Raw genomic sequence first — 27,718 nt, 5'->3', positions numbered from 1 at the left:
TTATGAGCTGACAGAGAGAGACAGAGACAGACAGTAAGACCAATTGGGCGTGTGTAGCGTGTAAGAATCGCATAATTTATTATTTACTTAGTTCATGTCATTCTCTTGAGTTGGATTTGTGGCCAGGTCCTTTCGGTTTGAGCACGTTTATCAAGTGTGGTTACAAACACATCTCGTATTTGGGTCAAAGTACAAATTAGCATGCAAGTTGGTTCGCTCAACGTGACGTATACGTAACGTCTATTGTATCAGAGCATCGCATCGGTCGCGTGGCTTGAAGTGCCTTTCTATACATTTCTTCAGAGGAGGCAATAAGCGAAGATTTCATGCTCGCGTGGCAGCTAAAAATAGCAAAACGCAGCTACTCGAAATATTTATTAAACGCTTTGTCTCGAGCACAAGCTCAGAGCACAATATTCCCACCATTTGCTTTCCTCCCCCGCGCATTGTCTGTCGATGTCCTCGTGCAAAGCATGCAGCAATATTTTTAAAATGAAATTACAACCGAGTGCCATTAAAAAGGCGACGGAAAACGCCGTAAAGATAAAAAGTATGAGAAGACGCAATAATAAAAAAAATGCCTCACCAAAAAAAACAAGCGGCATGATAAAGGTAAACAATATTCACGCGCACTCACACACACACACACACACGCACACATACATATATTGACATTCTCGTAAAGAACAACGTGAGAACAACAAACAGCAGCATCAGGCAAACTTATAAACACATGAACACATATCATTCATTCGTGATGGCAACCGGAAATATTCCAACTGTGTGTACAAGCAAAAGTCATCAGGGAGTGCGCCTTTTTTTATACCCGTTATGCGTAGAGTAAAAGGGTATGATAAGTTTGTGACAGAAGGAGGCAGCTCCAACCCCAATAGAAATAAATATTCATGATCAGCGTTAACCGCCGAGACAATATAATCATTCGTGTGTCTGTCTGTTTGTCGTTTTGTCCGTCCGTATGAACACCTAGACCTCAGAGATAGAGCTATAATTTTTGTCGCCCACTTCCGTCTCCCACAAATCGAAAAAGTCGAATCTAATTTTGAAGCTAGAGTCACAATTTTTGGTATAAACAATCATATGTAGCTGCAGTTTTTCTGATTCATGAAAACTTAGTTGTGATCAGAGAAAATAGAAGATGTTGTAGAAGTTATTTAAGGAACAATTTTAGATGGCAAAAAAAAAGTATGCTGCAATCTGATTTAAGTTGCTTTGCATGTCAATCTGGTATATTTTGTAGTCTTCTGTATATTTGGAATGTAGTATAGTATGTTCATATACCAAATATAGGTTCAGATGTGTTTTACTATTTTTTTGGTATATTAATTTTGTCTAATTTGTACTGTAGGATATATTTTAAATGTAATATAGTATATCGATATACCAAATGTAGTGTCCGATATATTTTTTGCATTTTTTCGGTATACTAATTTGGTATAATTTGTACTGTATGGTATATTTAAAATATAATAGTACATTAATATTCCAAATATAGACTTAATATAGTTTAGTATTTTTTCGGTATATTTGTTTAGAATATTTTGTAATGTATGGTGTATTTTAAACATTATAGTGTGCCAATATTCCATATATAGCGATCGGTATATTTTTTTAAAAGTATTTTTAGGCATATTTATTCGATATATTTTAAGAATAATACCACACTGTTTTGCTTTCACTAAGAATAGATGGCGGGTATCTTACAGTCGATCACACTCGATTTCTTGCTTGTTTTCGTGCATTTTTTTCTTGTCGGCTCTTTGCGTTATGGGCAGAAGAAGATTAATTATTGTGTTGTACCCGAAGTGCTTGAGTTCTCTCCTCTTGCACATGCCTCCTTTCGATTGTCGCGGCGCGTGAAACAAATTAACGTGGCCTGCATCGTAAAAATGCCTTTTTTTGTAGCGACGGGTGTCGAATCGGAGTCGTTGAGTTTTTTCAGTGCCTTCTGTGGCCCATTAGACCTCGAATTAGACCCCTCGGTAACGTTTTGCAATGTGTGCACAGGCGAAAATTAGTCATTTATTAATAACCAAAAGATTCACTTGGTTTCATATGAAACAACGACGACTACGACGACGTCAACAACGATGATGATGAGAATGATATGAAGCGGCTAAACGACAAGTAACTTTTGTAGCATAAATATAAATAGACAAATTGCCAAAAATAGCAGCAAAAACAAAACACACACCGAGCAGAAGAAGCTGAAACTTAATTAAATGTTGTGGCAGTTGTACAAGCAGCGAGCGACGTTAACCAAAACAAACAGAAATTGAAATGGAGAGGGAAAAGGGAAGAGAAGAAGCAGGAGAAGGAGGAGACAGGCAACTTGATGCCGCAGCTGCCTTGAGGCGAGGCTGCTGAGACTACGTGACTGTGGTCGCCGCTGGTAACGTTATACACACAATTGCTATTTTCCATTTCAGTGATTTGCCAACGGGTCGTATGCGCAACAGTAGCAGCAGCAATAGCAGCAGCGGTAGCCTATAAAAATCACACATACGACTAGTTGCCGGGACAACATTCAGTTTCCAAATGTCTATGCTACATTTCGACAACTTTTCTACATTTGTCGTCTGTCAGTTAGGGTTCATAAACTGTCAACGGGAATTGGGTCAATGATAAGTATTTTTAGTGGCAGGCTCAAATCCGTGCGTGCCACGCCCCAGACACGCCCTCCGGGGCCGAAGATAACCATACAAATTGCCACTTTTGATGATGTGACTTTTGTATGCCACTTTGTATGCTGCTGACGTATTTTGCTTCAAACTATTTCGGCTACTAGGACATTTGATTGGCTTGTCTGGCTCGCTAATTTGTGATGTTCTGCGCCCCAAACATTAGCTGCCGCAATATTGAGACTGTGACTGAATTAATTGCTCTGCTGCTGTGAGTACATAAAATGTGTGTGCACACGGGTTTTTATGAGGTAATTATTTCCATATCAATTCGTCTGTGCATTCAGTTGGAATAATGTTAATCAAATCAAGCGATAGACGACGACGACGAATGTCTCGACTTGTTGTTGTTATAAATTCAATGCTTGCATTTCAAATTTCATAAATTTCCATAAACAATTTTTATGGCGTTTGCCTGGCAACAACATCATTCCACAACGATATCGATATCGCTATTGGTATCCATCGGCGAAACGAATAAAAAAGAAAAGCAACAAAATAAATGGCTTTTCAATCGCTGACCTACTTTTTGATGCCACGCCTGTGCGCCTTTCCCTTTCCCTCTGCCATTTGGCTGACACTCGAATAAGCAACAAATAATCAGGCATAGATTGAGTATTGAGATTGTTGCGAACAGCGAACATGGCGTATACGCAATGTGTGATTCAATGTGTGATATTCAATGGCCATAATTAGCCTTGATTCATTCTAATTGCCATGACTATTTTTGGAGCCTTTGGCAAAACTTCTGTTCAAGTGGGTCAGCCATCATTAAGATCGTAATAAGTTGGCAAACAAATATAGAATTTTATGTGGAAAAAGTAGGAAAGCTGCAGTCGATTGAGTTCGACTGTGAGATACTTGCTACCCATTTTGAGTGAAGGCAAAACACTGCGGTATTTATTTTAAAATATACCAAATGAATATACTGTAAAAACTAAAAATATACTAGATGGTATATTTGGTATAGTGATATAGTATTATAAAAAATATACCAAATAGTGATAATATACCATAGAGTGCAAAAAATACCAGCTGCTATATTTGGTATATTAATATAGTACAACATTCAAAATATACCAACGGCTATATTTGGTATATTGACATACATAGTACTACATTCAAAATATACAAAGAGTGCAAAATATACCAACGGCTTTAATTGGTATAATGATAAAGTACACCATTCAAAATATACCATAGAGTGCAAAATGTACCAAATTATCAAAAGTTAGAAACAACCTTGATCTACAAGCAAACATGATAGTCTCTCAGATCTAGTTGCTCATATGGACAGATAGACATGACTTCTTCTTCTTTTGCCTTTTACATACATATCAGGAAGGCACAAAGTTATAATACCCTTCTACACTATGAGTAACGGGTATAAAAAGTAGAAGCAAAACAACGATTTTCTGGTGTAAATTATTTCATTTATTGAACTGGCTTCTGTGTGTTGTTGTTTTTGTTGTTGTGAGAAATTCCTCGTAATCTGAGTATTGGTAAATAGTTAACTTACGATTAAATATATAAGTATATTATATGTATATATTATATGTTAATATATGCTGTATACGAGTATAATCATCAATTGTATTGCTTATTTGCCACTTTCGATATAGATTATTGAGACACTATTTTGTTATTTAATTATTGGTTTGCATTGTTGTATATGTTTTTGCTGTATATATTTAACTTTACTAATCAGTTTTCTCTTGGGGAATTTTAATTTTACTTTAAAGTGCTGTGCGATTAACTAAAACATAGCTGAAAGACTTAAACTAACTTACGAATTGTTGTTTTTTGATCCCATTACAGCAAATTAAGTGAGTACATACTAAGTTGTTGGAACGAGTGTTCCTAAGTGAATTGAATACAAATATTAGATGCAAAATTTTGGGTTTATGGGATAAAGGCACGAATGTACAATATTAGAATTATTATTTTGTAAAACTTTCCAATTGTGTTTTTGTTTTCGAATACAAAATTTCTGATCTGCTTACAGTCTTTGTTTTTTGGTTTTTTCTTCTTATGGATGCTGAACCGAAAAGCGATGCGTTGGAATATATAAGTATTATAATTATTATTAATATTATATGGTTTAACTCTAGGTGCTTAAGTCTTAACAATTTTGTTCTACATTTTCAAAATGAGTTTTTGTTCTTGTGATTTTCTTTTCTATTTGTTGCGTGGATATGAAAAAGATTATTGTATCACAGATTTCGAAATGAATAATGTGATGTAAATGGGGGGGAGGGTTTTTTTTTTTGGGTTTGGCAAAAGCTATCTCTATATTATCTAGCTGAACTATATATCAAACTGCGGCTACTTATCGAAGGGGAAGGGGAGGCGAATCTAGCGACGAGCGTACTGACAACAAACCGAACTGCGAGGCACTCGCTGTGTGGGAAGGCCGGACATGCCCTTTAGATATGTGTAGGAGACGGGCTGACGCAGAATGCGCTGTGGCGGCGGCTTCGATTTGCTCTTTGTGCTCGTTGCAGTTGCCGTTGCTGTTGCTGTTGCTGTGTTGGAGGTCGTCGATGAGGCTGTGGAGCAGGCGCTGGAACTGCTCACCGATTTGGAGGCCAATCGATGGTGATGCGGTTGATGTCGTTGATGCAGCTCCACGGTTGATGCCGATTTCAACGCCGACTTCAATGGCAATGCTGTCGTGCTGGATGGTTGCTGCTGCTGGTGCTGCTGTGATGGCTGTGGCGGTGGCGAGGGGCCGCTGCAGGAGAGCGAACGTGATGTCAGCGAGAGGCTCTCAAAGGCGCGCCGCAACGACGACGTCGACCGGCGATGCAATCGTGAGAAGCTCGTGCGGCTCATCGATTTGCGTTTCGATTTAGCTGGCTGCTGTTGCTGTTGTTGTAGTTGCAACTGCTGCTGCTCCTCGATGTCAATGGTGCTGCTGGTTTCGCTCGAGGCACACGACATCACACCATCGATGCGCGCCATCGTTCGTCCCGCTGCCATCGACGATGAGTACGAGTCGGTCGATGAACTGTTTGCATCCTCCTCGTGGGCGGCGCTGCAACTGACGTTGCTGGCGGTGGCTGCTGCGTCATCGCTGCCGCTGCCGCTGCCCTGAACTAGGTCATCGATTGACCGGAGGCCAAAGCGTCGGCTCAGTTGCTGAAAGAAGCCCATGTTACGTTCATAGCGTGGCGTTGGCGAGATGCTCTGGCTGCTGCAAGGCGAATGCGTTGATCTGCCTGAATTCGAACTTGGCTCCAATTCGAGCAGCCATTTCTTGGTTGTTGTCGAGTTGGTGCTGCTGTTGTTGTTGTTGCTGTGATTGGCATTGCCATTGCGCTCCTCCGGCTGCAGTTCGTCCGCAAAGCAGACGTGAGGTGTGGTCATCGTTGCACTTCCTTCGACTTCCTTGTCGATGCTTCCTGTCTTTGTTGTTACCGGTCTTTGTTGCTTACGCACTTCAACACACACACACAGAGAATACACTAATACACTCTTGAAACACCGTCTCGTAAAGCGTTTTGTCGGCTTTTTGTGCTTGTTCGCTTCGTGTGTGTACACAGACGTTGTCCTTTCGCGTTTGAGTCGGCAAAATGGCACGCCGATTCCTTTTATAGACTCGCCCGGCTGCAGAAGCCGCCTTCTGCAAAGCGGCAGCTCTCTCTGAGAGAGCACACAACTGTATTAAAAAGAGAGAGATGGAGAGAGAGACAGAGGGAGTGGGAGAAAGTGAGAGGGAAGGCAGTCACATCCTTTTCTTTGTTGCTGAAATTTTCGGTGCTGTTTGTGCGTTGCCTAATAACAAAACAGGATATGAAATTGTGGCATTTGTTTACCTGTTTCTCTGTTGACACTTCTGACCGCCAGGTGGTGTGTGAGTGCCACGCTGCCTGCCTGCCTACCTGTCGGTCAATATCAATATTTGCGCTCACTGCAGTTTAATTGCTATCAACCGCAATTGCAAATCGATTGCAATTCGATTCGTCTCCATTTCCCATTTGCCATTTGCCAATTTCTTTTGCTTTCGATTTAACCTTTCGAGCACATCCTTATTACATTTGCTGCTGCTGCTGCTGCTGCCAAGAATAGACCTTTTGATAAGCCTTTTTTCTTTTTGCTATTTGCAAAAAGTTCTAATGGCTTTTTGCTGCGCAGTTGTTATTATTTTCTGTTTCTGTTTCTGTTTCAGTCCGGAGTCCGGACTTTGCACTTTTGGTAAAGCAAAATTCATAAGCCGCAATTAAGGCTGTCAAAAATAGATGTCGCTTTATTGTTGTCGCCGATGTTGTTGTCTTTTTATTTAATTACGCACGAAATTGATTTTAATGTGCTATAAATAAAACCGACTGCCAATTTTACGCCTCGCTGATGGCCTGCCTAGAGTAGTTGAAGCCAGAGGAAGAGATGAAGTAGGAGGTTGAGATTGAGGGGGAGGTTTTTTAATGCCCCAATGTTGGACGATTTAATGAAGTCTGTTGTCTTCTTAATGCCGCTTTCAAAGTGAGTGTGAGTGTGAGTATGAGTGTGTCTTAATGTGAGTGTGAGGGTTCGAGTCTGATGATTGTTTCTGTCGTGTTGTTTATCTTCTAATTAAAGGCGTAATTGTTGACTCCTGACGTCAGGCCATTAACAGATTTAGCGTTGTCAATTAAGTAACCAGAATATCTCACAAACAACGCAAAATAGTTTTTAACAAAGGCGCAACACACACCTTAATTAACAATGATTTTTAGTGGATTAATCACAACGTTTTATTAAACATTATTCGTAAATCGTCGCGTTGTTGATTGACAATTTTATATTGTTTATGGGTTGGGTGTCAAATTACTGGTTTTTAATATGGGAAGTCAAAATAATAAAAGCGTATTTTGATTCAATAGATTTGTTAGTCATTAGCAGATTTATTTTAGTGTGAGTTTTTTTGTAGTCGCTGAACACTTTAAATTGCTTGTTTGTGGTTTAAATTACTGTTTTTATCATGAAAAGAATTTGATTACTATTAAATATGATTTTCATCATATTATTAAGTGGGCTATCATTGATGTAACCGTTGAAGTGATAAAGTTGCGTTTACTTATACATATAATACTAATTAAGTCATTATAATTATTGTGATCTGTTAAAAATCTTAGAAATTATTTAAGATTATATATTATATATTATTGTGATATATTAAAAATCTTAGAAATGATTTAAGAAATAATTGTACGTGGTCAAAAATGTCTGCTGCAAACGGATCGTTGTTGCTTTGGTTAACAACTAGGTAAATTTTGTACTCTATGGTATATTTAGTATGCATAAGTATATTGGTATACCAAATAAAGTCTTTGCTATATGCTAGTATTTATTCGATATATTAATTTGGTATATTTTAACCAAAATACTGTGATCGGACGTCCTCCTATTTACTTTGCGAATATAGACTGCCCGATACTTCTTTTAGCATCGTATTAAATATATCTGAATAGTAATTGATCTTACTTATGTTATAGTTATGTTAATGTTACAAAATCACTAGCTTTGTTATACTATTATAACTATACAGTATATTTTATACTCTATATTTTTTTTGTTTATCGATATACCAAATATAGTATTCGGCATATTTTATTAATTTTTTGGTATATTTTTTTTTTTTTATAAATTTTAGCCCTAATACTAATTTTGCATTGTTCTTGATTTAACTGAAATTGAGTAGCGGCCATCTTACACTCGACTGTTGCTTTGTTTAGGTTTTTTTCTATGACTAAATTATCGTCAATATAAATTAGCTACATATTCATTATGTGTTTATTCAAATTAACTCTAAAAATTATCAGCAAAATGCATACAAATACAAATATGGTATTTGGTATACTTCATTGTTTTTTTGTACATTTTTTAATAAATTTGATCCCTAATATGTTCTTGATTTAAGTGAAATTGGGTAGTGGCCATCTTACACTCGACTATAGCTTTGGACTTTCTATTACTAAATTATCGTCAAGCTACGTTTTCTTTATGTGTTAATTCAAATTAACTCTAAAAATTCTCAGCAAAATTTATACAAATATGTACTGTATGTACATATGAGGACTTTACCTACATTATTATCTTAATTTCGTATTTATTTAGCTAAAGGATATTTCTATTCTAAAGTCCTGCAATTTATTAAAATTCACAAATTCCTTACGAATTTCTCAGAAATTTTAATCGCAGTGCGAGGGAATCTTTCTTTCAATATGATTTAGTTCAGATTAGATATAAGTCAAATTAACATACATACATTAGATTACATTTACAATTCCTTAGAAAATTGTCAAAAAACCTTCAAAAAGCCGACCCAAAGCTGCCGTCAAGGATCAAGCCGCATATGTGGACTGAGATTATGTGAGGCTTCTCATCAAAATTGTAATCAGTTGCATTTGCATTTAGCGGATTTGCGAGCACTTACTCGTACAGCATGCGGCAAGCGGCGTGTGTTGCAAGCAGCATGGGGCATGTAGCATGTGGCATCTGGCGATTAACGTCATCGTCGTTCTTAGCACCATATATATACGACGAGTAGTCGCAGCAGACATGATATCGTATGTCAAAACTATAAGGTCGAGTCCTTCACCAACTTGAAATTGAGGACTTTACCTACATCATCAGTCGCCGCAGCAGCAGCTGCAGCAGCAGCAGCAACAAAAACTGTTCCCTGGGTACAGTTCAGTTCACGTGCAACTTGTGGCAAGGCGCAGGCGCATGCCCCACAACAAGCTTTTACCTTCAAATGTGTCCTTAAAGGATGCCAAAGCTTTGTCCAACATAGCGAAAAGCTTTGAAACCCGTTAACTGCATTTTTTTAAATAAAAATTCATAGTTTTTTTTAGAGATTTTGTTTTAGATTTGTGTTTCTGTTTTTATTCGGTTTGACGGCTAAACTTATGCTTAAGGTTATATGCTCTAAAAATATATATATAGGGTATTTATTTACTTAGTCTCTAAATATTTTTGCTATCTTTTTTGTAATAGTTAATAAAAAAGTGTTTTCGTATGCTGTTGTGTTCTCTTTTTCTGTTGTTTTTTTGTTTTCTTTTTTGAAATGGAAATAAGCAAACATTTGTGGCGACTAAAGATTTGTTGGATTATTACTTCATATAATAATAATAATTATAATATTTTTGTATATATTTTTGTCCTTTTTTTTGGTGTGTATTTTGTACAATTTTGATTATTTTTTGTAGTTTTGTTTTTCTTTCGGTAAATTCGTAATTTTGTCTAAGTCAAGTGCCCATTGAAATAAGTGCAAAGTATAGTTGAAAAATGGCAAACATTTCGAAATGGTTTTCTTCATTGTACTTAGTTAATAATAATATTATGTTTTTCTTTTTTTTAGCGAGCCAAGCTCCAAAAATTGAGACAAACATTGTTAAGAACTACATTTTTTCTTAGGGGAGATATGTGTGGAAGTTAAGGGGTTTTGTATTTGTGTATTTGTGTATTCTTTTAAACTAAACATTTAACTACTGTAAACTGAAAGTCCATACAGCTAGAGATTAGAGTATTTAGTTTGTTGTTGTTTTTCTTTTGGCTAAACATTTACACATTTATAAAATATGTTGTATGTTGTATGATCGCTAACTTTGTATGCCAAACTCCAGCTCTGTCTCTCTCTGTCTCTAAAGTCTAGTTCTACAGTTCCGTTCCCTTATTTATGTGTTTCGTTCTTTAGGCACTACATCACTTTTCACTATAAACTACCCGCCCCCCAACCCGAAAAAATTGGCATTGGCCTTCACCCGCATTCAGCATTGTGTGTTGTGCTGGGCAATGTCCTCGCCGCGATGACGCCTCTTCGTGACCATCTCTTTCGCACTCGCTCTCTCTCTCTCTCTTTCTAATACATGTGGTGCAATGTGTAGGGACAGCAGACCGCGTAGCTGGGCACCCGCGAATACAATCCGGACATGCCCTTCATGTAAACATACTGAACTGGAGGTCGCAATATGCTCTGCTGCTTCTTATCCTTTTTGCCAGACTTCGATGAGTTGCTGTTGCTGTGGCTGTGGCTGTTGCTGCTGCTGTGACTGTTGCTGTGACTGCTGCTGCAACTGCTGTTGCTACTGCTGCTGCTGCTGTGACAGTTGTTGCTGCCGTGCGGTGACTTTTTCATCGGAGACACTCGCAATTGTCGCAACGGTGTGCTGCTGCAGGACAGCGAACGCAGCGATGCGGTGGCCGTTGTTGCCGCCGATGTGGAGAAATGTTGCAACATGCGACTGACTGATGATGAGATCGAAATGCGACTCAAGTGCAGTCCACCTTTTGTTGTTGCTGTTGATGTTGCTGTTGTCGCAGCGCCAGCTGAAGCCGCCGATGCTGAACGTGGCTGTGGCTCCGCATTCAACTTGAGATTCTCATTCTCATCCACATGCTGCACCTCAGCATCGTCCTCGTCCTCATCCTCGACATCCTCGACGCTGCTGTTGTCATCGTGATAGTGATGAGGCTGCAATTGTTCCATTGCGCTGCCTGGACGATAAACGGTCTCCACATAGATGTGTGTGTTGTTGTCATAGAACTCCAGACCAGGCGAATACGAAGCCGACGAAGTGCGCGATGTGTTCTCCAAGTCCAAGCTCGAGCCACCGTGCAACACCTCCTCCAAGCACTCGTTGCGCGAACCACGTTCGTAGCTCAAACTGAAGGAATCCGTTGAGGAGCTGCGAATATCGTCCTGGCTGCTGTAGACGGTGTCATTCTGATGATGATGATGCTGGAAATGTCTGCCCAGATGTTTGCTGAGCAACTGCAGCAAACTTCGCGATCTCGACAACTTTTGGGCGCGTTGACGCTGCTGCTTCGTTGACTTGTTCTTGTCACCACCCAGATCCATGGAGGAGCTGGTCGCGGAACTGCCGCTGGAACTCGACTTGGAGCAATTGTTTGGCGATAGCGTATCCATCTCACGATAAGAATTAAAGTTCTTTTTAGTTCACTTGTTTTTGCTTTTTAGATTTGTTTTTTTTTTTGCACTTTGAAGTTGCCTTTTAGCGCGACGTCTTGGTACTGACTGTTGGAGCAGGCGTCCGTGCTGCGTCTTTTATAGTTGCACTCAATGTCGAGCGCGTTCGCGTTTAACCTTCGTGTCGATTCGTCGTCGCCTGCTCCCTTCGCCTGTTGGCCACATCCTTTGGCCACGACGAGGACACTTCGTGCGATGGCCAAAACACGTAGCAGTTCGGTTCATCTCCTGACGAACTCCTTGCGTTCGTCAGTGCCACAGCAGCAGTCGTGGCAGCCACAACACAACGTGAGCTCTCACACATTTTGTTTTTTTTCCAGACATACAACCTGTTGCCTCGTCTTTTTTAAGTGCGAAAGTACGAAAGTGTGAAAGTGTTTTCCTTTGCGAAACATCAACGTGACTCTTGCTGCCTGTTGTTGCCACACTTGCCACTTGCCACACACGCCTACGAATAACACAAAAGAGGCAACGACGGTGTTGCACTTTTTAGTTTTTAGACTTTGTGCTCCGACTGCTGCGTGATTGGGAACGTGACCCTTGCACGTCATCCACAAGCGGCGACCCCAGCGACTCATTTTCACAAGCGATTTCCCTCAAAGCGCTTTCCCAGCGGACCTAAGTTTAGCAAAAATTGACTATTGACAGCGCAAAACTCTTGCCTCCAACTTGTGTGCATTGACGCGGCTGCTTTTCACGTGAAATGAACTTGCCCCATGCCACAGAATCTCAACTTGCCACAGTTCGCACTTCGCACTTTGCTACGCCTGCAATTTCGTTCTTATCCTTGACTAATTAATTGCTAGTTTCCCTCATTAACTGCAATTGTTTGGCGGCTGATGGCCACAGATACTTGAGCTTGGGTTGAGGGGATTACTTTCGTGACCTACTAAAAATAGTTGGCACCCTGAAAAGTGTTTGAAGCCACCTCAAAGAGTTAAGCTAAGAGCTGCTGAAAACAGCTTCTAGTGGGTTATCTTGGAAATTGTTCTGATTTGCTTTCATTTAGTTGCTTCTCTGACAACTCACAGCACTTGAATTTAATTAAGAATTAAATAGAAATACATACATATATGAAGTTAAGGTTATTCCTGTATTTACAATCCTTTTTTTTTATAACTTTATTAAATTTTAAGCGTTATAAAAATATTTCACTGTCTTCTCTTTCAAATTAAATTTTGTGTCTACTGGCGAAGCTAAAGGTGCTATCTTATTAGTTGACACTGTTTAGATAATGAAATTCTTTAATATATATCTGTCAGTCAAATAAGAATATTATATTTAGAGCCAACTTTGTAAGCACACTGTTTATCCCAATTATTACTTCTTCAGCTACTTCAAATTTCACCTTGAAAACCACAGTTAATTTGACAATACTTTGTACTCTAGAGCACCTCAAGTGCAAGTTATAGAAAACAAATATAAAGGAGTTCTCTTTCTTTTAATTAAACTCTATTAAAATTTAATATAATCTCAAAATAATAATATAATTTTGAAAACAAACTCTCTAATAGCATTAACAAAAATTGAATAAGCGATTGCCTTAAGAATGACTTTGTAGGGGGCAAAAACGTCTACTTACTACGGGTCTTAGTTGCTTTGACTGAAAATCTGGTATATTTTGCATTCGATGGTATATTTTGAATGTTCATATTACCATTTGATATATATCAAAAATAACCTTTAGTATTTTTATATATATTAACTTATTTTATTATATTAACTTTATATATTTTAAATCAATACCCCACTATTTTCCTTTTATTCACAATGGGTAGCGGATATTTCACAGTCGAACAGTACTTGTTATTATAACTTGCACAACTTATGATTTATTGTACTCTAAATAATATAATTTGACAAAATAGTTTAACGTAACTTAATTTGCTTAACTCAATTTCAAATCTCTTTTTTAAAGTGAATCCTCGATCTCTGTCTGTGCAGATGAATTTCATCATGCTGACAACTTTTTACTTTTAGAATCTATTCTTATTTATTCCATATTTATGGTTGTCATGTTTTACATCACTCTCTCCACTTTTTAGCTTTACTCTTGGCAAGTGTACTGAACCTAAAGACCTTTCCCTGTCATAGACATCAACATTTGCGTCATCGCAGCAAAAGTTCCCCTCAATGATTTTTAACAACAACCTTCCTCAATTGATATACAATTTATTGAAACATTATTTATTTACTTTTCCGTGACCTTCACGATGGGGGAAATCTTCGACTTGAGCCGAAAGTCTTTAGTGCCTGCTATTTAACGAAAGTGTTTCAGTGGAGCATTGGAGCAGCGGAGCAGCGAAGCAGAGGCCAAGGTCAATGCGAAACTGGGAAATGTGTAACAATGTCACGTAGCAGCGATTTGGACACCTGTTGACCACCGTTGTTTGGGTCTATGCCACACCGTGTGGAGCTTAACAAAGTTGCCGCAGTCTGAGTCGCAGTTGCTGAATTGAAGTAAAACGCATAAGAGAGAGGACTTGTTTGTGGTGTTTATTAGTTGGTTCAGTTTTTCTCTGTTTTCTTTTCACACATTGCCACAAATTTCGCACATTTTCTTTAGTACATATTCAGTCTACTGATGTCCCGCTGTGTGTGTGTGTATGTGACCATCAAAGCAGAAACGGGGTTAACGACAAAGCCCCAATGCCAAAGTCGAGTGCTCCATACTGACTGGCAGGAGCATAAGGAGCCGGATAATAGGGGTAACCGGGGGGCTGATATCTATTCGAATACGTGCCACCGCCATAGTAGCCATTGTAGCCATAGTAATTGTTGTAGTAAGGCTCTGGATAGGGTCTCGACGCTGTCTGCACTCCGATGCCAAAGGAAACAAGTGGCTTGGCCTTGATGCTGCCCAGATTAAGACAGCAGGCAACTAGAAGCAACCACCACTGCAGGTGGTTAACAAAAAATATTAGCAAATGAACTAGCTTAAGTAAAGATTCGCTTAGGATTGTCGCTCACCCAAAGATAATTGCGCATTTTTCTCTTACACTTAATTCCGGCGGCTCCTTCTTCTTTTGACGTCGACTGCTCCTGCGGTGTGAGCTCAACTCTGCATTCCTTTGGCCCTTTTATACCTTTTGTTCGCATTGATGTTGGTCCGGTTTGTGGTTGCTGCTCCACAAACTGGCTTTGTCGTGTGTGTTTCCCTTTTTTGCCTCTGTTCTCGTTCTGTTTTCTGTTTTCCTTTCGTCACGCCCACCTCAAGTTGTAAACTTGTTTAAGCAATACTCGTAACCAAGTGCAACTGATACCTTCTACTTCTGCAATGATCTATCTAGTATAAATTCAAATTAACCATTTCTGATGACTACGCATCGCCTCTCGCTGGACTTAACGACTATTCTGTGGGACATTAAGAAGCGTAGTTTGGTGATGTGGTGAATAGCTGATACTCTTTTGTCATTATTAGTTTAAACATAAATGTGATAAATGTATATAGCTGGTTATAAAGAACAATCTTGAAATAAGATTTTTATGTTAAAACAATCTTACATCAGCATTTGTATGTTAAATTTTCATTTTAGGATTAAAAACATCTTATTTTAAGATTCAAATCTTGATTAAACATTTTTTAAGGTTAAAAAGTAAATTTCTAAAGTAAAATTGTTTCATCCTCCTTTTTGAATTATAATCAATCTTATATCAAGTATATCAAATCTAGAATTAATCTAGATATACGATTTTGCTTTTTTGGTTCAATTTTAAGATTTTTCCATTCTTGAATGAAGATTATAATCTTGAATTTCAAGATTGCGCAAGCTAGAAACTTTTTGAAGATTTTCGATCTTGTTTTAATTGTATAATGCTCTTGATTTAATAACAACAAATTTTGGTGGCCTTCTTTTCAAAGTGTTGCTCTTAAAAATGCAATACCATTAGAAATTAGAGATTATCCTATCTCTATGATCCCATTCAATGCCAAGCACTAAGTAATCCGACAAACTGCATTCAACCTGCTGGCCACAAGCAACTGCGCAATGTGGTTGGATGCTCTTTGCTTGGACTTGCTCAACCAACTCCGCAGGGTATGGAAAAGCAATCAAATATTAATTAATTTATGCGATTATATTAGCAACGTTTCCGCGAATCATTTGCGTATGCGATGTCCGTCTATCCCAGTCCACAATGTATGTGTCTCTGTTTCCGAATCCATGTGACCAGCGACGGGTCACGTTTTCCGACGTGCTGAGTGAGAGTGAGAGAAAGGAAACCCAGAAGCGGAAAACTTTCCCGTTTGCAGCAAAAGTTGAGCTCACAGCAGCAGCAGCGTGTTTAGCTTTGCCCGCCGCTTGGGATTTGATTTGTTGATTTGTCGTGGCAACAACAACGGCAACAACAAGAGTTCGACTCGCAACTGTTTGGTTTCCATGTGCCGCTGACGCTGACGTGCAACACGCCCCTAAAGCAACTTCTAGATTTATTTTAAAACATTGTCCTGGGGCCACAGCAGGTTGAAGGTGCACGGCCGCTGGCCAGGACATTCGATATGCCGTTGGCAGCTGATCCGCCTTGCATTATTTGCACAGCCTGAGGCCAATAACTGACCGCGAGGTCAGAGACTAACACTTACACAAAAGAGTTAGGGAAACAAGACAATGATAGCATGGATCAACTTTATTCAGATTGCACTTAAAGTGGGAAGAAGCAGTTTCACTTAGTAGACACATTCGTAGGTCAGGGGGTCGAGTCGGATGCCAGAGACCGCAGGGTTAAAGACTAATACTTCAAAAGATTTATGAAAACAAGGCAATGATAGCATGGATCAACTTTATTCAGATTACATTTAAAGTGGGAAGAAGCTGTTTTACTTAGTAGACATATTCGTAGGTCAGGGGTTGATGATAGTCGGTGGGATATTACTGCAAACGCTATGATACAGATGCGATTGCGAGACGGATGCCAGAGACCGCGGGGTTAAAGACTAATACTTCAAAAGAGTTATGAAAACAAGGCAATGATGAGATGGATCAACTTTATTCGAATTTCCCTTAAAGCGGGAAAAAACTGCTTCACTTAGTAGACATATTCGTAGGTCATGATAGTCGCTAAGATATTTCTGTTGAAAGGAATTCGGGGCTTCAATGTTGCGATACAAATGCCAGACATCGCGGAGTCCGAGACTAACACTAAAAAAGAGTTGGGGAAACAAGACAATAATAGAATGTAGGAAGAAGCTACTTCACTTAAATACATATTCGTAGGTCATGGGCTGATGATAGTCACTCCGATATTACTGCAGTAAAGAGTTCGAAGTTTTGACATTGTGTTACATATGTGATTGCGAGTCGGGTGCCAGAGACCGCGGGGTCTGAGACTAGTTAGGGAAACAAGACAATGACAGGCTGCATCAACTTTAACACCACAAAAGAGTTAGGGAAACAAGACAATGCTTGTATGGATCAACTTTATTCAGATTACACTTAAAGTGGGAAGAAGCTGTTTCGCTTAGTAGACATATTCGTAGGTCAGGGGTCGAGTCGGATGCCAGAGACCGCGGGGTTAAAGACTAATACTTCAAATGAGTTATGAAAACAAGGCAATGATAGCATGGAACAACTTTATTCGGATTTCCCTTAAAGCGGGAAAAAACTGCTTCACTTAGAAGACATATTCGTAGGTCATGATAGTCGCTGCGATATTTCTGTTAAAAGGAGTTTGGGGCTTCAAATATGCGATACAAATGCCAGACATCGCGGAGTCGGAGACTAACACTACAAAAGAGATTGGGAAACAAGACAATGATAGGATGGATCAACTTTATTCAGATTACACTTAAAGTGGGAAAAAGCTGCTTCACTTAGATGACATATTCGGAATTTTGACGCAGTGATACAGATGCGATTGCAAGGCGCGAGACTAACGCTACTAAAGAGTTAGGGAAACAAGACAATGTTAGGATGGATTAACTTTATTCAGATTACACGTAAATCGGTAAAAAAACTACTTCATTTAGTAGACATATTCGTAGGTCATGGGTTGATGATAGTCACTGCGATACTGCTGCTGAAAGGAGTTCGGGGTTTCAACGCTGTGATACAGATGCGATTGAGTGGCGGGTGCCAGAAGTCGAGCATAGGCCAAAGGCACGACAGTGTGAGCATAGCTCAGGCCATGGCCCGCATAATAACCGTAGACCAACTCATGGCTGAAAGCAAGTCCCAGCAGGCAAGCGAACAGCACCAAGCACAACTGCAAGTAAAAAAGTGTTAAAATAGCAGAATAATTGCGTAGTAAACTTCCTTACCAGTTTCATTGTCAAGTTTCGATTTGAGCTGCAGGAAAAGCACACACAAACTGAATGCCATTGGCAGCGAGTCTTTGGCTTTTATAGGCCAAAGTAGACGGAGGGTCAAAGGCATTTGGTCCGCGGCAAATTGAAAGAAGTCCTTAACTCAGTTGCAGAGTCTAGAGCTTGCATTTGATCGTGGCAGGCTGACAAGATAAACTCGCTTCTCTTCTCTTCTCTCACTTCACAATGTGGCGTGCCACACATTGTTGTGGCAAGCTGTGGGCACATTGTGTGTGCTTCAATGAGCACTTCATCTTCTTTTGTCCACTCCCCCGTCGATGATTCTCTCTTGGGATGTTTACTTACTTTGGTTCTTGGGCGCATTTGTTTTGGTTACGTTTCGGGCGAAATCAACAATTAAGTGCGACCGATGCTGGGCACTTCCGGTATTTCTCTTTCACACTCGCCTTTCAAGGTCAGTGCCGAAACCCGCTGTGTGGGCGCATTTTATTTGCTTAGCTGCCCTTGAAATTGCGAAGTTTTCCAAGTGCGCAACGTTTTTGTTTTTGCCACAAGAGAACGAGAGTGTTGTATCATTTGATGTGAAGTCCGTAAACAAAATCCTACGCACACGGCAATTAATATTTTTTTTTTTGGTGTGGCTATTGTCAATAACATTTATTTATCTGCGTCGCATTATTTTGACCAGTTTCAGTTCAGTTTGGTGGCCAATTGCGCAGCTTCTTCGGTTACCACCATCATCAGGCAAAAAGTTTTTGCTGCTGGTTGCGGTGCAATAACCACAGCTTAGTTAGCTAGCGAAACGACCCACTAGAATAGATCTTTGTGGCCTCTACGGGGCGTAATTCAAGCCAAATAATCGAGTCGGTCGCATGTGAAATCTGAGCTGGACTTCAAAAAGAAGTGCAGCAAGGTCGGTTGGTTGCCACTTGCAACAACTTGTTGCTCGTTATATAAATGCCGCGAGACAATGCAGCTAATCAACGAGTCTTCGCTTGCCATCTCAGCCAATCGAGTCGAAATCAACGCCCTCAACAAACCATGTTCAAACTGGTGGGTTAATAGCCTTTTGCTGGCTGTCATCTATAATTCTTTACTCTTTTCTTCCCCCTGCCAGTTTCTGTTGCTGTCTCTGTGCGCCGCCTTCGCCTATGCGGCCCCTAGCCTCTCCACGCTGTCGAGCCTGTCGACTGTGCCCATCCTGAGCAGCTCGACGTCGTATCATGGCTGGCCACAGGCTGTGCATGTGGTGCGTCCCGTTTGGACACCATCACACACCATTGTGCGTCCCATCATTCACGGCAATCTCGGCCTTAATGGCTACGGTTATGGCCATGGTTGGCTATAAAAAAAAAATAACTCAGCCCACAGCTGTCACAGCGCTGTCAGAGAGGCGGCAACATCAAGATGCTGCTGCCTCCTCCTTCACTCAATCGCCTGAAATAAAGAGCGTTAAGCGTTGAAATTGATTGAAATCTTTGCATTGCATTTTTCTATTCGTTTTATTTCTTTTTTGGCTCTGCTATAAAAGTGCCTTGTGTGCGCCAACTCGACTGCAGTTGGCTGCAAACATGCGGCTGCCTTGCAGTTGCTCTATTCTTCTACTCTGTTTGATGCTGTTGCACTTGTTGGCTGCGCTGCCAATGCAAGTTTATGTGCTGTCACCCACATCTCAGCAGACGGAGTTACTTGAACTGCCTGATGTGGACGATCTGGACGAGATACGCGCTCCTTTGGATATTTTACAGCTGGTGCTAAACATGTATCAGCTAATGCAACCCATTGAGAGTCAGAATCCGGCTAGATCCAAAAAGAAGAAGCCGCCAGCTAAGAAGCCACCGCCAACAAAAGTGGTGCTAAATCGTCTGGGCTTTGGCAATCTGTCGTTTACACTTGGATTTTCGTTCAACTTTCAGGTGAGCAACAGCGTGGGATTCGGCAACAATCGCCAACAGAGTCGTCTTGTGATTAACCCAGAGGCAGCACAAAGGGTTAATGACTAAATAAAGAAGTGTAGCATACTTTCAGGTTCAAACGAATTTCAATTGATTAAAATAAATGCTTTGTGATGTTTTTGTGGATTGTCGTGCATTTTTAATTCCTTATTCGAATTGTAGTTGCAGTTTCAGAAATTATATTGCCAGTTGGTTATAACACAACTATATTTTACTCATCTCATGATTTCATTAGCATCACTTTCAAGTTATTCTTCGACCCAATACCTGTTGAAAAAAGTGTTGCCTACTTTCAGGCAGCCAAATAATAAAAGCAATTAATATTTGTTCGGTTTTGGGATGTCAACTTTTTATTATAACATTCATAGTTTCAGTAGCATTGTTGGGTTGTGAAGTCACTTCATCTACTTCCTGAGCAGCAGAGGTGCGGTGTAGGGAGCGGTGTAGGCAGCAGCGTAGGGCGAGGCGACGTATGGGGAAGCCACGTAAGGAGCTGCCACATAGGGCGATGCGAAGTTGCCGTGATATTCGGTGCTGTAGACAGCGGCAGCTGGGGCAGCAGCCACATAGTTGGCGGAGTAGGCCAGTGGAGCAACAATGCCAGGCTTGGCGGCGACGCAGGCGACCAGAGCGAGGAAAGCGAGAGCGATGAACTTGAACATGTTGTTTGAGTTGTTTGGGTTTGCTTGACTTGTTGAGGGAACAAATGAAACTGATGCTCAAACAAGTGACAAACTGTGCTTTATATACCCCCACGGTGACAAATTAAAAGCAGTTAAACAATTTGGTAAAACCTTGCAAGGTAATGCAAGTGTTTGCCCTGCCTAAATTCTGTTGCCAATTGATGGGCAGCTCACGTACGCACAGCGAAGTTGGTCATAACATAATCGCCGTTGTTAGCGCTTGCTTTAAGCAATTGCTTTAACTTGGCTTACCGAATTAGTTAAGTTGTCGATTGCCAAGTCCGGCCAAGGCTCCACTTATGTTAGTTTCCCGTTCAGCGGGTTGTATAAAAGGGCCAAGCGACTGGCCAAACATCATCAGTTCAGTTCAGTTTCTACGAACCAAACAACCAAATCCACCAAAACCAATCCAAGATGTTCAAGTTCATCGTTCTCGCTGTTCTCGCTCTAGTTGCCTGCGTCGCTGCCAAGCCAGGAATCGTTGCACCATTGGCTTACTCCGCCAACTACGTGGCATCTCCCTACGTGGCATCCCCCTATGTGGCATCTCCGTATGTGGCATCCTCCTACGTGGCATCTCCCTATGTGGCTTCCCCCTATGTGGCATCGCCCTACACCGCCGCCTACAGCGCTGCTCCCTTGCTGCTGAGGAAGTAGATAAACAAACAGAAGAGATATCTACCACCCGGAAAGATTGACGACTCCCTGAATGAATGAATAAATAAACAGAATACACTGATACTCGAAATGCATTTTGTTGTCATTATTGTTGTTGTTGACATTTTATCTCCACAGCTGGACTTGGTTCAAGGTCTTTGCCTGCGCAACTTATCGCAGCTGCTAACAGGAAGCGTCTCGTCTTGCGTAGCCCTATCTGAACGATGTACAAAGCTCAAAGATTTTGCTGGTGGCAAATTCAAATTCAATTGGGTTTTTTGCATAAGGCGGAACTTACGCAGCGACTTACGATTGATAATCTTTATGTTTCACTTTAAGACATCTTGAACTTCAGCTTACACAAGAAATTATCTGTTATTTAGATTTAATGTGACGGATTTTTTCGGCGTAAAAAGCTCACGGATTTCCTGGTTGCAGTTTTATAGGCTAGAATTATGGCTCAACACTCGACTTGATTTGGACTTCAATTGACATTCAATTATCTCTATTTTGCCTTTCGTAGTTTCTCAAAGTTTTCCTGCTTGCTTTTTGAATGTAGTCTTTTATTTGGAATAGGCATAACTTAGACTAAAGCTTACACTAGGTAATATAATATCTCACTCTCTGACTCCTCTTCTCACTCTAAAGTCAAATTTCCATCCATAGTTGCACTCGATTGAAAGACAATGCTTCGACGATCATAGCGCCCAGAACGTCGCACTTTGAGATACTTTATCGTAACAATCGAAACGAGAGAGACGAGTATAATTCCTCCAATGACAAAGAGAAAAACCTTCATAAAGGTCAAGTGTAGCTCCAGATTCTCGGCGTGCAACCTCAGCAGCTCCAGTTGCTTGTGCAGCGTCACTTCGGGACCTTCGAGGGCAGCAGGCGAAGCCGCAGTTGTGGCAGCCACATCCTTTTGCTGGGCGATGCTGATGCAGGAAACGTCGCGTATATGCGGCGTTTCGTCAGTGCTGTCATCGGGTTCAATGTGCAGCGAAACCAAGTCGGATAAATACGGTGGAATGAGCAGATGATGCAGATACGAACAGTTGAAGCGATTGCGTGAAATTCCCAATTTTTGCAGCAATGGAAATGCTTGTGAGAAGGTGCGATTGCCTTGAATTTCGTGCAGTGAATTTCCATCCACCAAAAACTGCTTCAGGTTGGTCAGGTAGGGCACAAAGAGATCCAGATTGAGACTGCTCAGATTGTTGAACGACAAATCGAGTATTTCGAGGTATTTCTGTTTCGAGAACATGCCAAATTCCAATTCCCTTATGCCATTTGAGCGCAGATAAAGATTGCGCAGACGCTTCAGTTGATCAAAGGTACTAACGCCGATGGGTCCAATGGGATTATAGGAGACATCCAGATGGAGCAAAGCCGTCATATTGGTGATGTTGGCAATGCTAGTCAATCGATTGTTGCGCAATTCAAGCGTCTCCAGTTGCAACGTTTGATGCATGTAGATTTCGCTAATATTATTGTAATTGGCGCGAACAAAGCGAGTGGCATTAATTGTGAGGTTGGTCAGTTGATTGTAATCCAGATGCAGCTGATGCACAATGCTCTTGTCCGTTAGTTGGAAAGCCCGCAGCGAGTTGACAGCTAATAGGAGACTCTCCAGATTCGATGCCTCTGAGAACATGTCCGGATGAACGCGTATCAATTTATTGTGCGACAAATTCACTTCCTTGATGCGACGCATGCGATTGAAGACCTCCGGTTCGATGTAGGTTAGCAGATTGCCCTCGAGGGAGATCGATTCGAGGTACTCGTTATCCTTGAAGATATCCTTGTGCAGTTCGGTCAAACGATTTCCATTCAGCTGCAGCTTATTCAAGATGGGCAGACCACAAAACGTATTCTCACTGAGCACCATTATGCGATTATACGACAGATCCAAACGCATCAATGCATTGGCTCCTATGAACACCGATGTCTGCAGCGAAGTCATATTGTTGTAGCTGAGATTGAGACTCGTCAAGTTACCCGCCGCACTGAAAGTGTTCCGAGTGAGCTCTAGTATGCTCGTGTAGGACACATCTAAAGTCTTGAGATAGGTGAACGTCTCAAACAAACGAAATGGCACATAGAGCAGCGTTGAGTCGTAGAACTTCATAAACTTGACCATGTTGCCGGGCACAAAGTTCTTGATCACCACATTTTGACTGTGTGTCACAATGAAACCCGTGACTGTGCAGAATGCCTCGTTGGGATCCATGAACATGTGCTGCTCGAACTCATCGCAGCTCAAATACACATCGCCGGCAAGCACACGATTGCTGTTCACCAGCAGGAGCAGCAGCAGACTCCAAATATTAAGTATACGCATTGTGTGAACCGATCGAAGCGAAGGCTTTTCGCAAACTGTCATGAGATGTGCCGCAAATAAATTGCCTGATCTTACAGAAATGCATTTTATCAATGCTGTAAATTATACATATATATTTGTATACTTGCTACCCGTAGGGTGAAAGGGTATTATAACATTCTAACAGACAGAAGAAAGCGTTTCCAGCCCAATAAACTACATTCTTGATCAGAGAAAGAGGATGGTATATTTTGATTTCTATGGTATAATTTGAAATGAAGTACTACATCTATATACCAAATATGTTAGTATTCTTGCGGTATATTCATTTGGAATATTTTCAGAAAATAGTTTCCTTTAAAGCCTTATAGTATATTTTGAATGAAGTAGTATCTCGATGCACTTAATATGTGGGTGTTTTTTGCGGTATATTAATTTGGTATATTTTCATAATATAATATTATAAAAAGCTCTATGATATATTTTGAGAGGAGTACTACATCGATATACCAAATATGTTAGTATTCTTGTGGTATATTAATTTAGTATATTTTCGTAATATGGCATTATTGAAAGATTGTTGGTATATTTTGAGAGGAGTACTACATCGATATACAAAATATGTTAGTATTTTTGTTGTATATTGATTTAGTATATTTTCAGAATGTGGTTCTAATGCAAATAAGTTGCGGGTATCTCATAGTCGATCACACTCGACAGTAGCTTTATTACTTACGTTATATATAACTATATGGATATTTTGCTTAAGCTGTTGTTGTAACCCGATAAGAAATGTCGGTTCTGTTCTGTTATGTTTTGTTTTGTTTTCGCTCTCTGCTCTGATATGGGAAAAATGGGAATGCAGCTTTCGGCTGTCTGTAGTCCAATGGCCGTGCAATCGCAGTGCGCGTAATCGACTTAAAAGTTGTCTGCCGATTGCGGCACAGTTTGCAAGCCGTGTTGCATAAACAAATTGAGCCAGCCACGACGACCTTGTGCACCATCAAAATCGGATTAAGCCACATGCCACATGCAACAGATTCCGCATTGCAGCCTGCGGAGGCAAGGGCAGGTCAGTTAGCAGTCAAGCTGACCGCATAATCAATTCAGCGCAGTTCAACACAACTTTGAATCAAATCATTTGAATCGACCAAAAAAAAAAAAAATTTAACTGCTACCAAATTCACTCACCTTCAAAAGCACGGCGACAATTTTTATGGGCTCACATTGGAACGTGCTCGACATACGCAAGCGGAGACCTCTGTCTGCCACAGCAACTGAGTCTGGTGGTCATCATCTGGGCACGTAGCCAGAGAGCATTCCAACTCGCCTTCTAATTTGCGGCGCTTTGTAGAACAATGAAACCAAAAGTGTTGACCAAATATTTTCGTGGGCGACTATAAATTGCAGCCGCCTCCACTGCAAACATATAGTCTACCCAGTTAGCTTCAACCAATCAATTCAAGATGTTCAAACTGGTGCGTCTCTATAGCGAGAAAGGATTAACAGACAAATAATTCAATTCTTTTCCATTACTTTGCAGTCTGCTCTCTTCGTCCTGTGCGCTGTCGTCGCCTGCATCGAGGCTAAGCCTGCTGTCCTCGTGGATGCTGCTCCAGCTGTGGTCACCGCAACAAGCTCTCAATACGTGGCACGCAACTTCAATGGCATCGCTGCTGCTCCAGTTGTCGCCGCCGCTTACACTGCTCCAGTTGCTGCCGCTTACACTGCTCCAGTTGCCACCGCTGCCTACACCGCTCCCGTTGCTGCTGCCTACACCGCTCCAGTTGCCGCTGCGTACACTGCGCCAATTGCTTCCGCTTACTCTGCCTACACTTATCCCTACACCGCTGGCTACACCACTTACCTATAAATGACTCACTCGAATTTGAACACGGCTTGATCATCATTCAAATATAAACAATTGCTCAACAAAATCGGAAACTATTCATTTGTTTTTTATTTATCTTGCGTAGTTTTTAAAGTGAACAGCGAATTAATGAACTTTCAGTCCACGCTCAAAGGCAATAAATTACAAAAAAATTATTATTTCATCAAATGTTGGAAAAGAATAGTTCTATCTCTATACCAATATTTCAGTTATTATACAAATAAACAATTCCATGAAATATTTTGGGTTTGAATAGCGAGCTGAAGAATTTCCTGTCAGCATTCCAAGTAAATAAATGAAACGAATGTTAGAATGAACAGACAGACACATATATCATATCGACTTTTCACGCTGATCAAGGAAATATATATACCTAATGGGGTCGGAGATTCATTCTTCTACCTGAACAAAGTTATAATAATCTTCTACCTTTTGGGTACTAGGTATAAAAACGCTTACTTGTGTACAACGGGTCTTACTTATATTTTGCATTTATCAATATACCAAATATAGAGTAAGGTACATTTTTTAGAATTCTCGCGGTGTATTAATTGGCCACTATATTAATATACAAGCCACTAGAATATTTTTAGTAGTTTTCGGTATAATATGCATCTGTTCAAAATGGCTAACGAGTTTACATAAACGTATCTGTCGATTATTTATTCGCACTTTTAAATGAAATTATCAATTAAATTTCGATCAATATTAAATAAGATTATTTATTATTCTCATTTACTGTAATACTCATATATATTTTCCTTTAAATCAATTAAAATTATATATAATGTCAACTGCACAGAATGGTATTTCAAAATGCGACTGTGGAATATTTGGGCAACTGCTTAATACAGGTTCCGGGTTTGCAAGCCAAAATTAAAATTGTAAACTTCACAGGCTGTTTAAATGCAAATATTCTCAGCTGCCAAACAGAATAAGTTCAAGGTTGTGCAAAGTAAATAAACAGTATTTCATTGGTCAAGTGTTCGATTTACATATTTAATGCAAATGGGTGTGAATAATAAGCAATTGAAAATATCAAATACAAGTAGGCAATGTTTATGACCCGGATTTAATAAATGTACAATATTTTGTTTGTTCTTAGAACTGATAAAGATATATATTTTAATATATGTACAATTTATTTATAAAATGTTTTTTCTTTGAAGAGATAAAGCTAGATATATTATTATATATTTTCTGAATTTTAGATTTCTTAAGACCATCATTTCAATGCAATTTAAATAGTTGTATATTGTTATTATGATTATAATTAAATAATAATAAATTAAATACAATTTCTTGAAAATAAAGATATCAAAATAAGGCATAAATATGTTATTACTCGTACATAGAAAGAAAAAATCTTTATTTAAAAATTGATTGATAATGTAAGAACAAAATTTTGAAATGAGATTTTTAGGTTGAAAAAATTTAAAATCGATATTTTGTTCTTTAATTATTGTTTTGAGATCTTCTTTTAAGATCAAAAAGCTCTAAAATGTAATAATTTTGTTCTTCTATCTTAAAGTGCGGGAACTTCCTTCTTTTAAACTTAGAAGATTAGTCGCAAATCGCTTTGCTGTATGATCATTGGATTTTAGCTTCAAATTCTACTCGGGTTCGAAAATAAAAATACACATAAATCTATTGTTTATATTTTAAACAATCTTAATTTTAGAATATTTAGTCTTAATTTAGGAAAAAACCTTCTTGTTTTAATTTTGATATAAAACATTCTTGATTCAAGATTTTATTCTTGATTTTAGCACTTTTCTTCTTTCTGTATACTTATAATAAATGAATATTCAAAAACACTTATCTCATAATTCCTCACTTATCTAACATCCGTTATTTAATACATAACATAATCATAATAAAATTCCACGTCATATCTTCGTCTTATTATCAAATATATTTGGTAACATTTAGCAAACACTTATAGAGTAAATCGCTTAAATTGTGTTCAACAGCAGCCAGGACAACAATGCGAGTTGCCAGTGACGTGCAACTTGCTTATTGTCATCGAATCAGTGGCAGGCATCGACCACTGACCACTGCCACTTGTGCAACACTTGTCTCGCTCAGCCAACGCTTGGAAGGCGCGAATGGCGCCCACACAACTGGGAAGAATAAACGAAGCTGTGCAGAGTTGACACGGTGTCTGAGGACAACACAACGCACAGCAATTGCAATTCGTTTGAGTTTCTGTTTCTGTTTCCGTTTCCTGTTCAGCTGGCAGTTGTTTGTAGCTGCCCGAGGAGATCTCATCGGTTGATC

The 27,718-nt window shown here is 39.8% G+C and overlaps 9 protein-coding genes across 9 annotated transcripts; 3 read left to right on the top strand and 6 right to left on the bottom strand.

Annotated features, from left to right (window-relative positions):
* Positions 1 to 4,919: 4,919 nt before the first annotated feature.
* Positions 4,920 to 6,252, bottom strand: LOC132791019 (uncharacterized). The gene has a single exon (XM_060799793.1). The coding sequence runs from the start codon at positions 6,066 to 6,068 to the stop codon at positions 5,055 to 5,057; it is 1,014 nt and encodes a 337-aa protein (XP_060655776.1). The 5' UTR covers positions 6,069 to 6,252; the 3' UTR covers positions 4,920 to 5,054.
* A 3,538-nt stretch (positions 6,253 to 9,790) lies between these two features.
* Positions 9,791 to 11,983, bottom strand: LOC132790680 (uncharacterized). Its single transcript, XM_060799314.1, has one exon. The coding sequence runs from the start codon at positions 11,608 to 11,610 to the stop codon at positions 10,543 to 10,545; it is 1,068 nt and encodes a 355-aa protein (XP_060655297.1). The 5' UTR covers positions 11,611 to 11,983; the 3' UTR covers positions 9,791 to 10,542.
* A 1,684-nt stretch (positions 11,984 to 13,667) lies between these two features.
* Positions 13,668 to 14,716, bottom strand: LOC132792291 (uncharacterized). Its single transcript, XM_060801586.1, has 2 exons — positions 14,641 to 14,716; positions 13,668 to 14,567 (listed from the first exon to the last, which is right to left on the bottom strand). The coding sequence occupies exons 1-2, from the start codon at positions 14,656 to 14,658 to the stop codon at positions 14,286 to 14,288; spliced, it is 300 nt and encodes a 99-aa protein (XP_060657569.1). The 5' UTR covers positions 14,659 to 14,716; the 3' UTR covers positions 13,668 to 14,285.
* A 2,915-nt stretch (positions 14,717 to 17,631) lies between these two features.
* LOC132793969 (uncharacterized) lies at positions 17,632 to 17,985 on the bottom strand. Its single transcript, XM_060804158.1, has 2 exons — positions 17,927 to 17,985; positions 17,632 to 17,871 (listed from the first exon to the last, which is right to left on the bottom strand). Exons 1-2 carry the CDS (start codon positions 17,933 to 17,935, stop codon positions 17,632 to 17,634), a joined length of 249 nt encoding a protein of 82 aa, XP_060660141.1. The 5' UTR covers positions 17,936 to 17,985.
* Positions 17,986 to 18,930: 945 nt separating this feature from the next.
* On the top strand, positions 18,931 to 19,388 carry LOC132793531 (uncharacterized). The gene is made up of 2 exons (XM_060803498.1): positions 18,931 to 18,985; positions 19,050 to 19,388. Exons 1-2 carry the CDS (start codon positions 18,974 to 18,976, stop codon positions 19,278 to 19,280), a joined length of 243 nt encoding a protein of 80 aa, XP_060659481.1. The 5' UTR covers positions 18,931 to 18,973; the 3' UTR covers positions 19,281 to 19,388.
* An 873-nt stretch (positions 19,389 to 20,261) lies between these two features.
* On the bottom strand, positions 20,262 to 20,609 carry LOC132792995 (uncharacterized). The gene has a single exon (XM_060802551.1). It carries the CDS (start codon positions 20,547 to 20,549, stop codon positions 20,292 to 20,294), a length of 258 nt encoding a protein of 85 aa, XP_060658534.1. The 5' UTR covers positions 20,550 to 20,609; the 3' UTR covers positions 20,262 to 20,291.
* A 309-nt stretch (positions 20,610 to 20,918) lies between these two features.
* Positions 20,919 to 21,312, top strand: LOC132792519 (uncharacterized). The gene has a single exon (XM_060801931.1). It carries the CDS (start codon positions 20,985 to 20,987, stop codon positions 21,225 to 21,227), a length of 243 nt encoding a protein of 80 aa, XP_060657914.1. The 5' UTR covers positions 20,919 to 20,984; the 3' UTR covers positions 21,228 to 21,312.
* Positions 21,313 to 21,750: 438 nt separating this feature from the next.
* On the bottom strand, positions 21,751 to 23,593 carry LOC132792517 (leucine-rich repeat transmembrane neuronal protein 1). The gene has a single exon (XM_060801929.1). The coding sequence runs from the start codon at positions 23,566 to 23,568 to the stop codon at positions 21,865 to 21,867; it is 1,704 nt and encodes a 567-aa protein (XP_060657912.1). The 5' UTR covers positions 23,569 to 23,593; the 3' UTR covers positions 21,751 to 21,864.
* Positions 23,594 to 24,945: 1,352 nt separating this feature from the next.
* Positions 24,946 to 25,485, top strand: LOC132792518 (vitelline membrane protein Vm26Ab). The gene is made up of 2 exons (XM_060801930.1): positions 24,946 to 25,025; positions 25,091 to 25,485. The coding sequence occupies exons 1-2, from the start codon at positions 25,014 to 25,016 to the stop codon at positions 25,418 to 25,420; spliced, it is 342 nt and encodes a 113-aa protein (XP_060657913.1). The 5' UTR covers positions 24,946 to 25,013; the 3' UTR covers positions 25,421 to 25,485.
* The last annotated feature ends 2,233 nt before the right edge of the window (positions 25,486 to 27,718 follow it).

Source organism: Drosophila nasuta, chromosome 3 (assembly GCF_023558535.2).
Source record: "Drosophila nasuta strain 15112-1781.00 chromosome 3, ASM2355853v1, whole genome shotgun sequence".
Lineage (NCBI taxonomy): Eukaryota > Metazoa > Arthropoda > Insecta > Diptera > Drosophilidae > Drosophila > Drosophila nasuta.
This window is presented reverse-complemented; position numbering and strand designations above follow the sequence as displayed.

What these genes read in the sequence shown, in the direction of transcription:
- LOC132792519 (XM_060801931.1), top strand. Translation starts at nt 20,985, where the DNA reads ATGTTCAAGTTCATCGTTCTCGCTGTTCTCGCTCTAGTTGCCTGCGTC.
- LOC132791019 (XM_060799793.1), bottom strand. Translation starts at nt 6,068, where the DNA reads ATGACCACACCTCACGTCTGCTTTGCGGACGAACTGCAGCCGGAGGAG.
- LOC132792995 (XM_060802551.1), bottom strand. Translation starts at nt 20,549, where the DNA reads ATGTTCAAGTTCATCGCTCTCGCTTTCCTCGCTCTGGTCGCCTGCGTC.
- LOC132792517 (XM_060801929.1), bottom strand. Translation starts at nt 23,568, where the DNA reads ATGCGTATACTTAATATTTGGAGTCTGCTGCTGCTCCTGCTGGTGAAC.
- LOC132790680 (XM_060799314.1), bottom strand. Translation starts at nt 11,610, where the DNA reads ATGGATACGCTATCGCCAAACAATTGCTCCAAGTCGAGTTCCAGCGGC.